The 20,823-nt window shown below is 44.8% G+C and overlaps 2 protein-coding genes across 2 annotated transcripts in view; both read right to left on the bottom strand.

The window, feature by feature from the left end:
- INTS8 (integrator complex subunit 8) overlaps window positions 1-9,622 on the bottom strand; it is a 46,884-nt gene extending 37,262 nt beyond the window's left edge. Inside the window, exons 1-6 of the mRNA XM_019527949.1 lie at window positions 9,446-9,622; window positions 6,259-6,433; window positions 4,546-4,686; window positions 3,243-3,314; window positions 1,355-1,406; window positions 184-366 (exon numbers count right to left, since the gene is read on the bottom strand). Coding sequence (XP_019383494.1) covers window positions 184-366; window positions 1,355-1,406; window positions 3,243-3,314; window positions 4,546-4,686; window positions 6,259-6,433; window positions 9,446-9,575 — 753 coding nt within the window. The 5' untranslated portion in view covers window positions 9,576-9,622. The remainder of the gene's footprint in view (window positions 1-183; window positions 367-1,354; window positions 1,407-3,242; window positions 3,315-4,545; window positions 4,687-6,258; window positions 6,434-9,445) is intronic.
- Window positions 9,623-10,888: 1,266 nt separating this feature from the next.
- The window catches only part of LOC109305054 (neural-cadherin-like), a 95,582-nt gene continuing 85,647 nt past the window's right edge, over window positions 10,889-20,823 (bottom strand). The window contains exons 27-32 of the mRNA XM_019527948.1: window positions 19,482-19,648; window positions 18,962-19,226; window positions 16,680-16,860; window positions 15,044-15,297; window positions 13,640-13,794; window positions 10,889-12,155 (exon numbers count right to left, since the gene is read on the bottom strand). Coding sequence (XP_019383493.1) covers window positions 11,754-12,155; window positions 13,640-13,794; window positions 15,044-15,297; window positions 16,680-16,860; window positions 18,962-19,226; window positions 19,482-19,648 — 1,424 coding nt within the window. The 3' untranslated portion in view covers window positions 10,889-11,753. The remainder of the gene's footprint in view (window positions 12,156-13,639; window positions 13,795-15,043; window positions 15,298-16,679; window positions 16,861-18,961; window positions 19,227-19,481; window positions 19,649-20,823) is intronic.

The following is a 20,823-nucleotide window of genomic DNA, read 5'->3' as shown; positions in this document are numbered from 1 at the left end:
AAAGAGTAAAAAGTTTTAATGTGTTTTATTTAAAAAGAAATCCAAGTAATAATTGTATATGGATTAAACAAGGGACAAAAGAAATCTCAACAGAAGAATAACGTGCAGCAAAATGATACTCATGTGACATTTTGTAAGAAAAAAATATAGTAGAAGTGTTATAGGTTGAAACATGCCACATACCTGGCACTGTATTTCTTCAGCACTGATTTTCAAACCAGCTGTGGAACTCTCGGTTTCCCCATTCACCATACCAGGCTCCATGGCTAATAAATCCAGAGTTCTTATAGTGTGGACATACAGATCTTTGTTTAATTTAAGTGCTGCTTCAAGCACTAGGATGGAATCAGCAGCCTGCTCTTTCAACTACAACAGATCAAATACACACACAAATAATTCTCTATTTTAAACTTTCCTGTTGGGTTTAAAATTACCTATTAAAAGTGCACACATCCCTTACTTGCATTATCTTCTTAAAATGTAATCACAAATCATCACCATCAGCTACATTCTGCAACACCCGAGTAAACTTTAGGCCTTAAAAGATACCAAACTGAATAATAGGTAGATTCTGATGGTGCACTCCTTGTGCATTCAAAACTTTCATTTACGTCACTGATACTTTTTGGTGCACAGAACAAAGGAGTAGTTCTTTATTTTTTCACACAGATGCTGTTAAATTTTTAGGTGTCATTCAGTAAGCACTGCAGGGGGGAAAAACAAAAAAAAAAAAACTTACCCATTTCTTTTATGTTAGTTTCACTTCCTGGTTTTAGTCCTACCACTTTAATTTCCAGTTCATTAACAAGTTATTAATGTGACTGGACTATTATCACCTAGATAAATATTTTATCTAGAAAACTTTTTCCATTTGAATTTTTAAAATTACAGCATTTGTTTTTCTCCTAAATTCTAAGAAAGTTTATAGAAGTTTTACATGAATTTTGCACCCTTGAAGGAAATAATGAAAACAATTACAGGAAGTTCAACATATTAATGTAAAGTTTTTTGTCATATATATAAAAATGTAATTTCCCTCTTCAAATAGTTTATTGCCCAGATGTCTACTTAATCTGTGTGATGCCAAAAATACACTAACAAAAATGTGTTTCTATTATGCAATGCAAATTTCTTACATTTCCCAAAGAAGAGAGATATCAATATAAATTATAAAAGCAAAAAAAGGAAACAATGACAAAAGCAAATATGCTTTTAACCATGTGATGTTTAATAAAAAAAGTGAAGTTAGCACACTGCATATATATTATTATAATGCATATCAGAGGGTTAAATCCTTCTGTCTACTCACATCTATATCCAAAATCTAAACAAAAATTAAAAGAAAAATACTCACCACTTTCAAAATATTTTCTGTTAGTTCCTTTTCCTGTTGTATCTGGTTCATTCTAGAAAATAATTTCAAGATGGCAAGTCAAAATCCTGATGGTAAAGTAACAAGTTCTGGCCCCAGTCAGTAAGACAGTGCATAGGCACTGGATTCTACCCTTGTGGCAAAACTTTCAGCAGTCCTGGACAGACATACACTTGAAGTGCTCCAGTGACATACAGCCTTATGGCCAGCCTCCATGCTCCCCTACCATTGTGCTTCAAAAACTGTTGCAGCAGTGGTGTTCTCAAGCCAAGGGGCATAATAGAAGGTTGTTCAATCCTCTGGCAACCCAGGGGGAGAACAGAGTAAAGCACTGTGGGATTCTGGAGGACCAAGCAACCCCATGTTACACTCTACTGGAGCAGAGAGCTGCTTCAGGAAGTGTTTGAAAGATGTTCTTCATTTTTGAGGATCATTTCTGAGGCACTTTAGCCATTTCTGAAGTAATTCAGCTGTGAATGTCTGTATGTTTGCTGTCTGGAATACTGTAAGGGATTTTAGAAAGCTCCAAATAGCACATCTGTCAAGGGCCAGGACCTTAGCAATCCATCTTACCATAACTACAAGAATAATTTTACAGATTCACTTAAGTTTAATAGTCTCTTTAGTACACTATGAAAGAGAGAGATCAGGTTAAGAATAGGCCCTAATAAGTGGAAATTCAGAAGTAAAAAATCTATATGTACACCTATAAAATATTTTTATCAATTGTAAATGTCCCGTTACAAACCAAACCCTGAAGAAATTAAATGTCACCCCTTCATGATTCATTAAAAGCCCAATTATTTCTGGTAATTTTAGAATCACGGGTATATTAACAGTTTGTTTTTCCATTCAGAAACTTCTAATGTAGGGCCCATCTAGCGTCAGATAAGAGCAGATAGCTCCAGAGACTTACTCATCTTTCTTAAGAATTAACTTAGGGAACTGTTTTAACAACCAGGGAAAAATGCTGGAAGTCTACAAGTTATACTGTGAATATATCTGACAAAATATTTTAGGAACACATACACAGGGATTTACAGGAGGTAGTTTAAAAAACAAAACAACAGCTTGCTCAAAGCAACTTGGATTTTGATACTTAAACTATAAAACACTGTACAATGAAGTATTGTACAAAATACATTTTAAAAGAATTTGACCCTGGCAGAGGAAGGATCCCATAGTTCAGTCATAGAGGCTGGAACAGCATAACTCAAAACATTTATCCAACTTGGGATAAATCTAGGACTTGAAAAAAATACCCAACATAGATAAGACCAAAGATTATGCCTTCTGGCCAAAGAAATTCCTACTTTCATGTTTTATCAAACTCATTATAAAGCTATGTATATGGTGATACTTAAAATATATCTGACACCAAAAATAGTTTTATTTAAGACTTATTCTGAGTGAATTTATTTTACGCTTTCAGCAATAACTATGAGGTGCACTATTTACCAGAGCACCCCCAGGAGTAACTATGAATAATGGGTGCAAACTAGTGGTGAGTAGATTCAGGTTAGACATTAGGAAAAACTGTTTTACAGTAAGGGTGCCCAGAATCTGGAATGGGCTTCCAAGAGCAGTGGTATGATCACCTAACTTGGAGGTCTTCAAGAGGAGACATGACAGTCACCTAGCTGGGGTCATCTGACCTCAGTTCTTTTTCCTGCTAGGGGGGCAAGGGGTCGGACATGATGATCCTTTGTGATCCCTTCTGACTCTACAATCTATGAACCTATGAGTATGTTAACAGTTTTAAAGAGGTGCAGATCATAATGTGACTTAGTCAAGATGAATATTCAGTTTCTAAGCCATACAATGCTCAATGTGATGTCAATAACACTCAAAAGATTACTTGCTGACTTACATGTTTAATTGAGGTGGACCAGGTTTCACCAGTTTCACAGGAAAACTGCTTTGGACAATGGTCCTTATAGCCCTAAAGAAAAATAAAAAGTAAAAAGTTAAGTGAAAAATCACTAACTGGTCTCATCAGCATGATATATGCACAGCTTAAAAATACTTATGAATTTTTGTTTTTCTAAAAACTCAACAATTTGTACATGCTCTGAATGGTAGGGCAAATTAAGACATTTAATTCAGGAGCAATCATCATTTCTATGTAGAGGTGCATGGGTCCCATAGATTGGCACCAATATAAAGAAAATTGACAGCGTCGGCAATTGGCTTTTTTTTTTGGCTGATGTGGTCAATAACGTCACTGATAAGTGCCCCATGCATGCATGCATGCAGCTGCAGGACAGCGTGCAGGTGGCCAGGAGCGCAGAGAGAAGCATCTGGCTGGTAAGTCTGTTGTGGGGTAAAGGATGGGGGGGAAGGGGCATGGTGGGGGAGCTCCAGTGGTAAGGGAGCGAGTGGGGCTGGGGCAGGGCATGGGGCAATGCTGTGGCTTGTTTGGGAGGCACGGGGAGAGAAGGTGGCCCCCACTGCTGCATACACCTCAAGAAGGCATTGGGGGGGTGCATCCCCCAGATCTGTTTGCAAAGTGAGGGCAGGCTGCCGCCGCATGCTGGGGCCAGGGCTGCGCTGGGAGAAGAGCTACAGGCAGGAGGGGGTGGTTTGCAGACACCCCCAAAATTCACTGTAGTCCCCACTCCCAGTGCCGCTGCCCCACACGCAGCCCCGGCTTAACCCCAGTTCATCATGGCAGCCTGCCCTCAACCCATGCACAGACCTGGGGGTGCACGCCCCCTCACACCCTCCCAAGGTGTGCACAGTGGCGGGAGCCACCCTCCCTCCCTGCGCCCCCTGGACAAGCCATGGCTCCATCCTAGATGGGCAGTGCCTGCCCCAGCCACAGCTCTACTCCCTCTCTCACCACAGGGATCTCGATCTACGTCCCCCACCCCAACACCCCTTGCCCTCACAACAGACTTACCAGCTGGACACAGGCTATACATTTACCTTTACATTTACAGTTACAGATGATGTGAAGTTTCTCTCTCATCTGAATATATAACATAAAAGTGAAAGGTAAAGTTTCAAAATTGTTAGCCAACACTATATATTAGGATACCCATCAGAACAAAGAAGTTCAGCTTTTCTTTTAACACCTAATCTGGTACCACTATTAAAGTCCTAATAATTAAGCAAATATTTCCATTTATACTAGAGTTGTCACAATAACCTAACCAAGAAAGGTAGTTTACCATCTGTTGTACAGCAGAATAGCCATTGCAGTGGTTGGGGGTAAGTTGGACAGGTCCATGTCTACATGTTTAGTTCCTGGAGGAACTTTGCTAATGCAGAGAAGTTCATTCAGCAGCATATTCAGCACAGGAACTGACAAGCTAAAAAAAAGGAGGGGAGGGGAGAAGAGACAAAAAAATAGGATTGTACATGTCACATAAAAGTCTTGCTTCTAGTTTGTATCCTACGCAACTGCATATACTAATACACAGTAAAGACAAAGAGGTTGCTCCCGATTCAAGACAACCTGAAAGATATGCAACTGAATGACGATGGACATTATTACAACTGAAGTTTCAGTCTGCTGAAACAGTATAGTTACCTTGAGAAGACAGGAAAGCAGCACTCTAGGATAGTGTTTCCCAACCAGTGTGCCAAGGCACACCTGTTCATTTCTGACAGCATACTTTTGTGCCACGGAATTTTGCCACGGCAATGAGCTTCAGTAGGTATGAGGATGGGGAATGCCTTAAAAGGTGTGCTGCGGAAAAATTTTATTGATTTAAGGGTGCCTGGGGCTGGAAAAGGTTGGGAAACACTGCTCTAGGATTTTAAAGGTAGCTGCAATTCCAACTTTGCCTTACAGAAAGTCTGATGTCCAAATAACTGACCACTTCCTGCTCATCAACTCTCAGATTTCAGACAACTATATTAAAGAATATACTGTCCTTTGGGAGAGGACTAAAGCAACTTGTACTCTGACTGCACATTTAGAAAAATACATAAACAAGCATTCAAGCACCAGAGATTAGTGAGAAAAGAGAATAACTAAAAATACATACATAAGAGCACCCACCCCACTTCATAAAATTGGTCCTGAAGAAAATCATATGCTCCAAATTACATTTAAATGTAGTAAGTTTCTATGCAGCTTTCCAAAGAATGCATGGGTCTTAGACTTTTTCAGTTAAATTATTGGATTCTTCAGAACTAAAAATTATGAGAATTTAAACTCTGGAAAGCTTACAGTTCAGTAGAAGACAAATGAAACAAAGGTAAGGTGGAGAAAGAAAAAGGTTTTCAAGAATAAGACTGAAGTTACTTAGGTAAGTCACATGCACATCTTGATACAACAGTTTTGCTTGCTCTCTTTTTAAATAATCGCTATGTTAATTCATTTTAAAGGCACTGTATTCATCCTCTTTACAGACCTAGGTTTTTTTCATCAAGGCTCACATTTTACATGCTCACAAAAGATAAAACCGCTATACTGCAATCAACTCAGACACCTCTCCTCTGAAGCACTTTAAAACAAGACACAGATGAAACAAAGGGTAGAGCCCATCACCAGCATGTTAAAATACAGAAAAATTTGCACCTTGTGTCAGTTCAAGAGTGCTCAACTCTCATCCCATGGCCATATCGGGCCCACAGTACAGCATCATGAGGCTCACCAGGGTCCCCACAGCCTCAAAAGTTTGATGGCAGACCAGTGGTAGTGTTAATTACTACTCCCCTGCTGCAAAATTTCTAGACCAAATGGCCAGACACTATGGCTTTGTGTATTACATCAGTCCTACAGAACCAGCCCCAGGCAGAGCAGGGCTCAAACCCATGCACTGACCTCACTTTTGACCCACAGACCAGTCCACGCTATTTGCTTGGTTTGCAGGGCCAAAAGGCTAAACCACTGTGTCAGTGTAATACTTCAGCTTGAAATGTACAGGCAGTACCTTCTCTCTAGTATATCCAAGTCCCATTTTAAATGTGCAGCAACTTTAAGAGCAAGAAGTTTTAAAATACGGTTTCTCTTGTTATCAGGGGGCGGCTGAACCTGGTTCTGTTCATTCAGTGAAGGTTTGGAAGCTTGTTCCAAGAACTGGATAATCAGTTGAACAGGGGATGGATCTAAAAAACAGGAAAAAAAAAAACCCACAGCAAAAACAACCATTTTTTAAACTTCATTTTTAGAGAAAGACACAAAATACAGCATACTGAAATTTCAACCGTGAATGATGTACAGAAAGCAGGCTTTTTGGTAGTATTTTTTTCTTGAAGGCTTCATCTAACTGAGTAGAGTTTTGTACTGAACTGAGCCACCAGATGAGAACATTTCCACGCAGTTTGAGCCCACAGTCAGGTAAGAGCAGGGAAAGAAACGGGTTAAATATTGATTCTGAACAGGAGTGAATGCCTTCAAACTCTTATTAAAGCTTCTATATCATAGTTATAGAATTTAAGGTCATAGAGAATAGGGCTGGAAGGGAAGTCATCTAGTCCAAACCCCTGCCTGAGGCAGATCCCTATCCAACCATCTAGGGGTGCACCGCTAGATTTGGAGGGGGGGGAGCAGGCACATGTGCTTCCACATGTGTGGTGGGGTAGGCTGTAGCCAGGGATGTATGGGACTCTTCTTGGCGGGGGCTGAGCTCGGAACAGGCACCTGTGGCGCTGGGAGGATGCTGCATCCCCCCACAAATTTCACCACTGCTCCACTCCCAGCGCTGCTGCTGCCAGCTGCCTGGTGCAGCCCCAACTCAATACCCTGCCTCCACTCATGCACCAGGCAGAGCCAGGGCTGCACCTCACAGTGGCGACACTGGGAGCAAAGTGGCAGTGAAATCTGGGGTGGATGCAGCATCCTCCCAGTGCTGCCGGTGCCTGCTCTGAGCCCAGCCCCCGCTACACAGATCTGGGGGGCACATGCCCTCCCCACCCCAGAAGCAAGCAGCAGCAGGAGCTGCCCCAACACACAAGCCACGGCTCTGCCCCCCTGGCCCTCTCCAAGCAGTGCCTTCCCCTGTCCCCTCCCTCACCGCCATGCCCCTCCCCTCCCCTTGCACCACATGGACTTACCAGCTGGGGGCAGCTTTCCACACTGTGTTCCTTGCTGCCCAAGTGCAGCGTGGGCATTTATCGGCCAAATTATTGGCCCCATCCTGCCAATAACCGATAGAGCCAGTTTTCTTTATAATCGGTACTGATCCAATAATTTGACTGATGTATCAATGCACCTCTACAACCATAATCTAAACTCTACAAAAGACTCCCCTCAATTTCAATGCACATAAACCTAACTCTCTAACCTACCACAGGTAAAGCAGGGGAACCATAACAGCTAATGTCCTGCTTTTATAAAATGTTATCACTATATGCTCAAGAGGTCCTGGGCAAAAGGGCCATGCCCCGTGTTACAGAGTGAGGCAAAAACTCCAATTCATACCAGTCTGACCATGAGGTAAAATTCCTTCCTGACCCCCAAAATGGCAACTGGTCTGACCCTGAGCAGAGAGGAAGGCTCTCTAGCCTGGAATCTCCAGCTTCTGTCCTAGCAGGAGAATCGGCACACCCCAGTCAAAGTGGCCAGTCTTAGCTGTAGACAACACCCAATGCCTCTGGAAAGGCTTAAAAACACCCTGACATGTACAGCAGGAAAAAAGAGGGGAGGGTGGGGGAGTGGGAGCAACCAGCAATGCCCAGATGCAGGAGAAATACCAATGGCAGAAAACAGGCATAGCCACACCTATATCATCCCCAACCAGTGGCTGTCCAGCCCCTTCCTGAACACCTCCAGTGTTCAACTTAAAAAAATTAAAGTACAATCAGCTTAGTCTCCTTCAGAGACCTCCAAGGAACTTTCTTACTGCAATCTCTGTTGTGCTAACATCCCAGGAAAACATGTTTTCCTCATTCTAAACAGAGATTATTTTAGCACTATATGTTTAAGAGGACACAAGTTCTTGACACAAGCAAGATTTTAAACTAAAATATTTTATGTATAAACTTACCAAAGTCCCTCAGACAACTGTGGGGTTTTACGATGCCAGGAAAGTATTTTTAAAAGGGAAATTGATGGTGCCTCCCAGACATTTATTACATAAAAACATAAGAACTGCCAATAGTGACACATAGGGCGTGCACACGGGTGCATGTGCACACAAAAAGGTGCCGCCGACAGTCGCCATTCGCCCTCCCCTTGCTGCTGACACTGCCAGCGGTGTCTGTGGGCAGTCAGCTACCACCGCTGGACGCTGCCGGTGGCATCTGTGGGTGGTTGTCAACCCCTGGTCGGCGCTGACCCCCATCACTGCTGACTTTGCCAGTGGCGTCTGCAGGAGCTCCCTGTTTACTGCCCCCACACTCCCGCCGTGTCCCCCCAGCTGCCAGGGGCACATGTCATTCATGAGAACTGCCGTTGACTGGGTCAGACAACAGGCCCATTTTGCCCGTTTTCCTGTGTCTCACAGCAGCAGAAAGGGCAAACGAACTGGGCATGACCAGGGTTTCCCCCCTGCTCGTCTCTCACTTGCAGCCTCCAGCACTGTGAAGTCTTAGTTCAGAGGCCACCCCGCTACTTCCCAGGCTCGATAGCTACCAATACTATTTTCTTCCCAAAATTTGCCCAATCTCCTTTTTAAGTCTAGCTAAGCTATCAGCTTCTCCAGCATCCGCCGCCCCCAGTGCCACCCTCCACTGCCCCGCTGGATGAACAACTTCCTTTGGTTAATTTTAACTTGCTACCTGCTGGTTTCCTTTGGTGACCACTTGTTCTTGCGGTGCAAGAGCCAGTTTAAATACATCCCGACTGGCTTTCTCTTCACCCTCAATCTCTCTCAAGCCCCCTCAAGCCTCTTGTGTAAACTGAGCGTGCGACCCGGCAGGGAAGCCCCACACGCCCCAGGCAGCCTCGCTTCCCCTCGCTACTTCTCCTTTCCTATGCGGGGGCCGCACCCGGGCTCGCGCGACCGCCGGCATCTGGTTACGTGAAAGCCCCGCTCGGGAGGGAAGAGCTACGACATGTGCCTGTAAACGCCGGAACCGACCAGAGCCGACAAGCCCGGGACCCGCGCCCAGGGACCGCGCCGGGCCCGCAGCGGGACGCGGAGAGGAGGGCGGGTGGGCGGACGAAGCGGGACTGACCGGGCGCGGCCTTGCGCAGATGCGTCTCCAGCAGGGCCTCCTCCAGCAGGAACTCAAACCAGGAGGTCTGCGGCGGGGTGCACGGCCGGCTCGACGTGGCCGCCTCCCGGTCTGCAGCCTCGGCGCTCATCCTCAGTCAGGCCCAACGCCTGCACCCAAGATGGCCGCCGGCGCCCTCGCTGCCCCTAAAGGGGCGGGGTCTCCGCTCAGCCCCGCCCAGCCCTCCTGTGATTGGCCATTTACGGGGAAGCCCGTGAGGGGGTGGGGTATCTGCTTAGCTCCCCCAGTCTGATTGGTCCCTCTGGGAGCCAGGCGGCGGGGCTCGGGGAGGTCCCGCCCCTCTTCTAGCGCAGTAGGTCAGCGGCTGAGCCGGAGAATCGTCCTCAGGTGGGGCCCCCGCGCTGGCGCCCTGTAGGGGCTAGGAGTGGCCAGAGTCCCTTCCTCCCTATACGCGGAAGGAGCAGCGCAGATTTCTGTCTTGATGGGTTCCCGGCCTCCTCCGAGGGGAAAAAATCGTCGTCTACGGGCACAGGACAATGAAACTACGGCAGGCGTGAGGGGGTGGCAGCATCGGACCCGGTCTGCATCGAGTATCGTTCGTGTAGACGTACACCTGCGTCCTGCCCACAGACGCATCAGGCGCCCCTGCGGCATGGTGCATAGACGGGCACGAGGCAGCCCAGCTCCGCGCTCGGAATTGGTTCCGGAAAACCAGGCATTAAGCGGGCCCGCTCGAAGCAAAACCCGTTTCCCCCATAGGATTTAATGTAAATACACAGAGTTTTGGTTACCTCCAGTTCAGCCATGTGCTAGCCTGGTCTGTGATCCTGCCCCTCACCCCCCCGCTGGCCCTGGCCCCAGGACACCAGCAGGGCCCTGCACGCACCCTTGTCTACCCACTTGCCACTTCTTGTCACTGCCATCGCCGCTTCTCCCCCACCTGCGCCATGCTGTAATGGAAGTCACTGAGCGCAAAGTGGAAGAAGGTATATATTTAAAATGAGCACTATAGCAAAATAGCGTGAAGCAAAACCACGTTAAGTGGGGGGTGCCCATATCACAAAAGTTACCATGGGCAACTGGTGCCTCCTGAGTCTGGGGGAGCACCCACAGAAGCTGGTGGCAGGAACAGGGCTCACGAGCACCTGCAGAAGCCTCTGGTGGTGGCAGGGGACGGCCCTGTCAGGAAGGGCACAAACCCCCCTAATTGCCTATGCAAGTAACTAGCCAATCCTGCAATAAGTTTAGACCAGCAATACGGTCTCAGTAATTACCACATGATAAATGTGACTACCCAGCTTTAAAGAGCTAACCAGCTGTAAAGTTAGTGCTTGAAAACATGTAACAATTCTAGAGCTGGTTTCTATCCAGGTTTCATTTGAATGGGTAGCTGGGCCCATTTGAACCAAATTACACTCTATCTTAGCCTACAAAAAAGCCCAGAAGTGATGCTGCTAAGTAAGCTTCTTTCCCAGGACAGAATTTACCAATAAGAGAATCATGCAGATCTTTTACTGCATTTCAAGCACATGAGACAACAAGGAAAGGTTAGATGTACTGCAGAAAGTTTATCTTTGTTTTCTTTAAATGTACCCAATATCAGATTTTTTTTTTAAAGAGGAAGGAAGGGGCTGCCTCACTGAAGGTTTTACATTCAGTGGTTTTTCTTACTAACACAACGTGTACAAGAGTACTGCCAGTGTAAAAGCAGGCAATGTACTATTTAAAAAAAAAGTAAAGGGATATGCACAGGTGTGCGCTGTAGGAGATAAATGAAGTAAGAACAGGAGACAATTACTGACAAAAGAAACAATGTTTTTATTTAACACTTCTGAATCTAGTTATGATTTTACATTCCAAAATAAATAGTTTTATGTAAAAAGAGGCTCCTCCACCTGTGAAGATCAACTTGGTAGGAATCAGTTTAATATTAGGGGGGAATAAAATAAGTGTCCTGCATGCAAGCATTTAAATCACAGTAATTCATTTCAGCCTACATAATAAAAAAGATGTTTCATAAAAAGCTATTCCTGTTCTATGGAAGTCCTATGTTTCAAAGTTTTTAAGAAAGCTCACATATTAAAAACCTTCACATTTCTACCTTTCAACAGCGATTTATACAGTTCATATAAAGAGATTCTGTGTTCAGATTATCACTGATGGGAAGGGTGAGCAATTCATATTATATTCATTCTGTACTAAGGGCTTGTGTCAATAAGGTATTTAACTGGATTTGAGACACTTCGGTATCTTGTAAAATACTGAGTAAAGTTCATTTCACAGCAGTGCAAGGGGTTCCTGTTTCCATCTATGAGCGCTGATTTGAGAGCTTATAGAGTTCTTTCAACTTGTCAAACTTTGTTCCCCACTTTTGGATGTAATCATAATTTAGATCTTCATCAACATTAGTGGAGTCTAAGGAACTAAGGCTCCCTGCTAGAGAACACTGCCCCTCTAAGCAGTAAAAATGAACAGTGTCTGCTGGAAGACTGTCTAGGTTGTGATCTGCATCCCACACTATTTGAGAGATGTATTCCCTGAGGTCTGGAATATTGGCACCTGCAGAATGAGATTGTTTTCGATGTGGTCGTTCTCGAAGTGAATGTTTCTCTGGACCAGTATGGGTTCTGAAGTGTGGAGCATCAGTTCCTGAGGAGAACTGGGGACTGTTTTGCAGAGGTTTCCTTAATTCATCTATATCATAAGTATTCTGAAAAAAAAGGTAATGCACATATTAAGAGAAATATAAAAGCAGACACCCTATGTAGCAAACCATGGCATTTCTTTAAACCCACAAATGAAACTTAAGGTAACTGGAGTTCTTCATAAGCTGAAGAAAAGAAAGAGATGGCTTGAAAAGGGTTATGCCTTCACACTGGACAAAATTCCTTTAACTACTCAGAGTAGCTGGGTGAAGGCTGCATGCTTTATAAAACATATTACAAGTAAATTCATTCATTCACCTCCAAGCTGCCAAGTCTCAAAAGAACAAGTCACATGTGATACAATGGAGCATCTATGCCAAGTCACAACGAAAAAGGTTAAAGATATTTCAGGCCCCAAATAATGATATAGGTAGGTGTGTACCTCTAGGATACATTTAAATGTACTAAAGATTCTTGATAACAAGCATTATGGGACAGCAATGGGATTTCCCCCACCTGGTTCTCCACACTTAAAAGGATGGTGGCTGTGAAGCAAGGCTTTGAATGAGATGGGAAGAACAAAATTAAGGGAACATTTGACATCACGTGCGGCAGAGAGGGGGCTGCTGTGGAAAGTTCTACACCCCAGTGAACTCACCAAATTTCTATTTTTTTGGAACTGGTATTTTTTAGTACTAGTTTAGAATCACTCCCACAAATATAACATGCACTACATTTCCCTCTAGCGCACTATGGCGACAAAGCTTTAGGGGGCACAAGCCATACCACAGCTATGTTGCAGTAGCAACGTACTCCCTCAGTATAGCGCGTTGCTATGACAACATAGAAGCTAAAAATAACTGCACTGTGGGCACAATGCAGTATGGGCTGTTACTGCGCTGTCATTAAGAAAGTACTACGTGACGGCACAGTTATAATGGTGTTGTAGGGCCACAGGCAGACGCATAGACGCATGCACTATGAAGTAGCTGAGTAGAGTTATGGCTGAATATCAGAAGAGCCAGCTGCAGCAGTGAGGGGTGATGGGAGGAGAAACGATGCAGCGTGGTATGCATGGAGGACCAACTAGCCCCCTATCATTCCATGTCATATTTACCTACAAATTCTTTTCAATCGAATGAAGTCATTTTTTCCCTAGGATCCTGAAGCACAATCCAAATAAATGGCATTTCTTTTATTGTTACTACCCACTTGTGGTGCAAAAAGCACCCTCTTCACTTTCCCTTCTATTTCACAAGTTCTTATACTGTAAGTGCCATGTACTTTAATACACAGTGAGCCTGCCTTAAGGAGATTAAAATCTAATAAAAATATATGACATGAGAAACAGCTTTTGGGTAGCAAAGGTTTATTTAAGCAACATCACCCGGATACTTTAATCCACAACACACATTTGAAAACTCCTGAGGCGTTTGAAATGATAATTCCTTGCTTTTTCAAGATGCCATTTATCGGAAGGGCAGACAAGATAGCTATTTGGGCATGGCTAGCTAGCTGTTTTAAATATGGTAGCAATGTTGTTCAATACCTGGTCATGTTCTCCATCTCCTTCCTCATTATAATTGAAGGCATTTTCTCTAACATCCTCCCAGCTTTCATGAGTTTCACGAATGTGGTAAATTCCTCCTTTCCGAAACCCTGATGTCCCCCATTGACTCCACACTGTATAGGAGACCAACAGAGCTGGAATACATACAGATATTTGTTATGTGGCATATGCCTTTCTGTGAAACCTAATTCAATATGAAAATAATGTGATGAAATTGGTTAGCATTTTAATGTGATGACTGCATTCCCAGATAAAAATGCATTGTTTTATCCCCAGTATCTAATTAAAACAAAAAGTATGCTCTTCTGGAAGGTAATGAATCATTTATACTGTATCTTACATCATAAACTTCATTAAAAGGGTATTTTACTTACCTACAGGAATCCATTAGGACATTTAAATAGAAGGCATTTTGGCCAATCTCTGGCCTTTCACCAGTCCTAAGTAAATAAGATACCCAAAGTAAGTAAAACACTGTTTTAATGAAGATTACAAGCGTACTATCATTTGAGTCATTACTTTTCTGAGATATGTAACTTTTTCACTGCTAGTATGGAAGGTAATATTTACTTTAAGGAAGAAGTTAAACAATGGAGTATAAAGTAGAACTTAGTTATTTTCATAGTCCTAGATCCAAAGGTTCTCCTTCAATCTTCTTTAAAACCATTTGAACATCAGCTATTCCTGAACTAACACAGAAATAAGGAGAAGAGACTATTTACTATCCCCTCTGAAGGAAGAATGTGCAATGTGCAGCAACCTGTAAGAGCCCAGATCCTAGCAATCCTTCAATCTTTTGCTAGGGTCAGAAATAAGTGAGAACATAACCCTCCTCCAGCCAATACAAAAAGGATGTCACTGTGGTGGTTTCCAAGACCTTCACCAATTTAAATTTTTGATTACTATGGGCTTAATATAAAGACTTCATATCACTGCAGAGGGCAAGATGGAGTGATTAGGAACAACCTAGAAGATGGAGCAGAAGAGAGAAATGTCTGCCAAAAGGAGTGTCCACAGGGGATGCATACACATGACCAGAGTAAATAGGACTGGATGCTGAAGCAAAGTTCATTCCACAGAAGTCAGGCAGGACCCACTGGGAAATTTCTGCCTAGACCTCTCTGATAGGAAGCTTAATTGAAGTGCAATTTTCACAGAGGAAGGCTGTGTGTTTGAGGGGAGGAGTGCATGTGTAGAGCAGGGAGTGGTGGAGGGAGCAGCTTGAATCTGAATGAGGATGCCTATTCTGTGGTCCTGGTGGACAGACCACAGATTTTTCCCCACAAAACTGGTACCCTCCATTCATTATTACTGAAGTGACATGCCACTGTTTCAGGATTGCAATACAGCTTAGGGTTAGGAGAAAAATACTTTATTTCCTACCTAAGAAGACAAGGAGACACATGCTGATTGCCAGGATTGAGCCAGAACTGAGTCCCACTGGTCTTCCTGCTTTCACTTGGCTGATTTCACACCATCGTCCTTTGTAACCCTCAGGACATCGACAGACAGCTTTGTCTTGGGACTGTGCCACGCAGGTTCCCCCATTCCTACAGGTCCAGTGCCCACAGGGTGAAGTGGCACAGCGTTTAAGCCCTGTAAGGTTATCTGTCACCTGTACTTTGCCCGCCGGGCACCTGCATGATGAAAGTTAAAGGTTCTTATAAGTGGCAGTGGGGCCAAGAATTGTGTTCTGCTTTGTAAATGCTGTGCAGTAAGTGTTCCTCAATTCCACATGCTCCTTTCAGTTGTTTCTTCAAAACAAATAATAAAGGTTTTTAAAATAAATCAGAAGACCATGTCACTGAAAGACATGAACACAATGGGCATTCTAGGTATTGCCTAGGCTAGTCTGCCCCATTTTGCTTCACAGCACTGTCACAGCACCCAAGGAAAATGCAAAAAAGTTAGGCAGATACCTCCAAGAGCTTTTCCGTAAAAAAGGGAAGCATCCCAGATTCCAAACAGGACCAACTCTAGCAGGAGAAGTGTGATAATTTCCTTTCTTCCAAAAGCATGGAATTTACAGAGAGGAAGCTGGCAGGATTCAACGAAGGGTAAACACACTTGTGACACCAGCAGTAGTGACTTGGGCATTCTGGGTGGAGGATTCTCATCCCCACCCAGTCACTGGTCTTTTTGGGACCTAACTTGGGTAGGAAAAGCATCTGGTACACTTGTGTTCCTTATCTTCCAATACAAAAATGGAAAGATAATTCTTAACAGCAGAGACGCCTCCCCTTTTTCGGCAGCAGAAGGTAGGCTAATTGCCACACGATTCCTAAGCTTGGGAGAGACCCTTGGAATGTCTGCCATAGACATGAATTGAACACAGGATGAAGTTTTGGACTTGTCCTCACAAAACCCTTTAAAAGCAAAGACTGGTTTGGGGGCCCCTAAGTGCTGAAGGTGACTGATTTCCCCATGCCTTCCCCAACCTAATCAGCTGAACTACAGGAAACATTTTAACTGTAATGGACACTTGTACTGGTTTTATGTTTAGTAAAAGCTCCTTTTAAGACCTCTGTATTTGGATCTACAAGTAATCTAATAGTTTCTCCTCAAAGGCATGATCCAGTTTTCTCTGATTTTAAGTCGCTCCAGTGTATAAGCCAGCCCATGTAGGAAATGTGCTTTCAGCATATGACCAGTTGTTACTAATTCTCATTAGTGTATGGGAATAAGGAACAAAACTTCTCCAAACCCCATTTTACTCAAAAGGCCTTTCATTTCCTTCTCACTATTTGGTCTGTTGAATATTGTTTGAAATGCCACAGAAATCTTATTGTACTTACAAACATAAGATGCCAAAGGATTTAGTGGGAAATAAAGTTTGGTCCAGACAGACACACAAAGAGAGGAACAGAACTGGTTCTTGGGACGCTTTCCCTGGCCAAAAGCTGCAGTAGGAGCAGCAAGAAGTTTCACTGATCGCTGCAGTCTGCTTAGCCTTTGGTAGATAAAGACTGGATCCCAAGAAAGCCACCCCACACTGGCAGTGGAAAAATACTGAGTATACCTGCACTCATACTTTCTCCACAAATCTACACAATGCAAAGGACTGTAACAGGGCTGAGTACTGCAGGCATTGGAATGACAACCAACGGTGACGCCTCGGCGCTTCAGAATTAAGCCAAACTCTGTACTTTTGCCATCAACAAGAAGAGGATAACCATTCAACTGGGCATCACAAAGGCAGCCTACACATTGCAGCAGAAGAACACAAAGAGAAACATCGTGTTAGACAAAAACTCCCTCAAAGCATGAGGATATTACAAAATTAACTGTGATCTGCAAGATATTCAGGATCCTGACCTCAGGATATGGTCCCTTTCCTGTGTGCTTGTGTGACAAGGTATTTTAGCAGAATTTGCAGATTTGTTGGAATCTGACAAGGCTGAGCCACAAGTGCTTCTGCTATGGCCTCAAACTTGAGCTGTCAACCACATGCCTCAGCTCTTGTGCCACTCCAGCCCCCAGGATACAAGGGAAATAGCCTAATGTTTTACCTTAAGATGCCCTCCTCCAAGGGCATATTCCTGTGTACCCTCCTGCTTGCTGGCCCTTCATGACATCATACTGAGTCTCCCGTGGAGCTTGGAGGCCATCTGTTGCAAAGCAAGAGTCTTGACTAAGTCCCCCCTTCTTTCACTCTGCTACAGTCTGAGTCAGATGCAAAGGGGGAAACCACCCCAAGGGGCAGTGATTGTTCTCTACTCTGCCAGAAGCTCAGTACACTGAACTTCTCACTGGGCTTAGCCCAACCCTGTGATGAACCCTTGAACAAACTTTCCCCTCACACTAGGCAACAAATATTTGGATGCATCTGTGACAGGCTAGCTGGTACTGACTTAACCCAGGGGTTTTGAAAGGGTAAAAAATGATTGGAGGGCTTGGGATTCCCTTTCCTCACCAGTCTGGTAATGATTTTGCCCAGGGGTTTTGAAGGGGTAAAAGATGATTGGAGGACTTGGGATTCCCTTTCCTCACCAACCAGGCCCCAGAGACTCACCCCCCCACCGTGTCCCAATCGGCCCCTTGGGTCACCTGGAGGGGAATAAAAGGGGCAGCGTGGGCTGACTCACGGGAGAGACCAGCGAGGGACAACAAGGAAGGAGCTACACAGAGCTGGCAAGAGTTGAGCCAGCGGGGCAGGAACAGTGCCTGGAAGAGCCTGAAAGAGCAGGACCTACAGGCAGCAGTGGGACCCTCAGCAGCGCAGCATGCAGCCGGCAGGGGAGGCTCCCTACTGGGCTCCAGGATTGCCTATGAGAGGCTGCAGCCAGCAGGAGAGGCTCCCCAGCTCCAGCAAGGATCTGAGCAGTGACCTGAGAGGTTCCCAGCTCTGCTTCCAGCTCCTCCAATCAGAGGTCAGGCAGCTTGATGTGAGGCCGGGGCTCCTGGAAGGCCAAGACCCCTAGCAGCCTGGGCCAATACCACCAGTGGTGACTGTGTGGTAGAGTTTCTGCCTACCACATAGGACAGCCAAGTTCAAGTCCCAGGTGGGGTAACTTGGGGTGAGTGAAGTAACAGGGAGAAGTTCTTGTTGCAGTGGAAAGGGGCCATTCTTTCCCCCACTCCAGGTACTCAGGCCCTATATTTATTGTCATTTGACTTTTCGTATTTTGTGCCTTTTATATTTCACCAACTAGTATTGTTTGTTCTGCTGTTTGTGTTTTATATTTTGCTAACCCTGTCTTTTGTCAACTGGATGAATAGGTCTGTGATTGTAAGCATCTAACTTTTGTTAAATCCTGCCCCCTCGGGGCCTTGTAGTGTCCCCTTTACCCCCTGGTTTATACTGGTTATGTTTCCAGTACTGTTCTCTCATTAAAAGGTATACGCTTAAGGTCCCATTGGTGGTCTGGCTCTGCTCTATAGGGGAAGGAGAGTCCCTACACCTCCCAGAGCACTTGTGCACCTGCTTTGATCCCTTCAACTGGAGACGGGGTACCTCTTGGAGTACCACCCAGGTTATACATCTCTTCCTTTTCCCTTAGGACTGGGGGCTGAGGTGGTGTGAAGGCCTCTGGATGGTCCTCCTTCAAGACTGGGAATAGATTGGAACATACGTATTCCTGACTTGTTGTATTCTGTGAACATCAACACTGGAAGATGTCACAAATCAAAATTTACATCCATTAAAGGGCAGAACATTAACTCTGAATTTCCTGCCATAGGCTCAGATCTTACATTTCATAGATGCTCTAGTCTGTGGTTTTATGGTCTCCAATGACAGAATGTCCTCAGAATGTCATTTCTGTGGTTTTAAATTTCTCTTTAAATTTCCATGTCACCTACCTTGGAAATCACTTTCTGAGTGGTTAGGAAAGCGGTTTCCTAGCACAACACTTGCCAGATCCATCTGAAACCACTTGTCTGTACCAACAAATGCAGTCACTTCATGATCCCCTCCACCATTGTTAACACGCAGGGTAAACTCATTGTTATAGCGCTCCATGGTCAGCAAAACCCACTGGCCATTGTTTATGCGTAATGCGTTCAGCCTCAGAGAGTGTTCTTTGTCCCCCAAGTTGAAGTTAACACCGAAATGTCCATCCACCATCTGCAGGCACAAATACATGCACATGCTTACGCCAGAAGTGCCTTAGCATTACATAAAAACCCTAAATCCTAATCAGTGTAAAGTGCTTTCTAACCCTGCCAAATAGTACTGCTCCAGCTGTGTAAGAATCAGTCCTCAGAGAAAATGTTCATCTTCGAGGAATAGGCACTTTTAAATATACAGAAAATGCACCTGCACAATCACTGTGTTACATGGCAAATTAACAGCAGTCAGAATGGCTTTTTGATAGTTTACCTCCAGTCTAATGTATCCATTCCCATCTGTGGATGCCATGCTGAGAAGGGTGCTGAAGGCAATCCGGGTGCGCACCATGAGTTGGATCTGGGTGGTGTGGGCACTAAGAGTGTTTTTCAGATCATAATGAATCCAGCTGTCCCGTCCAAATGCCCACTCTGGGAGAACTATGTGCAACACATGAAAAATAGTAATTTAATCATCTTAATACTTAGTGTGACGGGCTAGCTGGCAGTGACCTAGCCCAGGGGTTTTGAAAGGGCAAAAGATGATTGGAGGACTTGGGATTCCCTTTCCGCACCAATCAGGCCCCAGAGACTCACCCTGCCCCCCCACCTTGTGTCCCGATTGGTCCCTTGGGTCACCTGGAGGGGGATAAAAGGGGTAGCATGGGCTGACTCACAGGAGAGACCAGCGAGGGGCAACAAGGAAGGAGCTTCACAGAGCTGGCAAGAGTTGAGCCAGCAGGGCAGGAGCAGTGCTTGGAAAAGCCTGAAAGAGCAGGACCTGCAGGCAGCAGTGGGACCCTCAGCAGTGCAGCATGCAGCTGGTAGGGGAGGCTCCCCACTGGGCTCCAGGATCCCCTATGAGAGGCTCCCCCCGCTCCAGGAAGGATCTGAGCAGTGACCTGAGACGTTCCCAGCTCTGCTTTCAGCTCCTTCAATCAGAGGCCGGGCAGCTTGACATGAGGCCAGGGCTCCTGGAAGGTCAAGACCCCTAGGAGGCTGGAGCAGCACCACTAGTGGTGGCTGTGTAGCAGTGTTCCTGCCTACCATGTGGCAGACCTGTGTTCAAGTCCCAGCTGAGGTGAGTTGGGGGTGAGTGAGATAACAAGAAGCAAATCTTCTTGCAGTAGAAAGGGGCCATTGTGTTTTTCCTCCCCTTCCAGGTACTAAGGCCCTATATTTCCTTATCATCTGACATTTTGTATTTTGTGCCTTTTTATATTTCACTAACCTGTATTGCTTGTTCTGCTGTTTGTGTTTTATATTTTGTTAACCCTGTCTTTTGTCAATGATTAAGTGTCTAACCTCTGTTGAATCCTGTCCACTATACCCTCTGACTTATGCCTGTTTATGTTCCCAGTATTGAAAGGTATATGGTTCAGTCCCCACTAATAGTCTGGCTCTGCTCTATAGGGGGAGGAGAGTCCCTACACCTCCCACAGCACTTGTGCACCTGCTTGATCCCTTCAGTTGGAGAGGGGGTACCTCTTGGAGTACCGCCTGGGTTACACAGACGTTAACAATTCTGTCCTCAGAGTAGGATTTGAATATTTTGCAATAAATAAGGAAAATGGCCCCTACACTGAAGAATAAAGATAAAATAAAGTATTCAATAG

Source organism: Gavialis gangeticus, unplaced genomic scaffold, assembly GCF_001723915.1.
Source record: "Gavialis gangeticus isolate Ggan-Ray unplaced genomic scaffold, GavGan_comp1, whole genome shotgun sequence".
Lineage (NCBI taxonomy): Eukaryota > Metazoa > Chordata > Crocodylia > Gavialidae > Gavialis > Gavialis gangeticus.
This window is presented reverse-complemented; position numbering and strand designations above follow the sequence as displayed.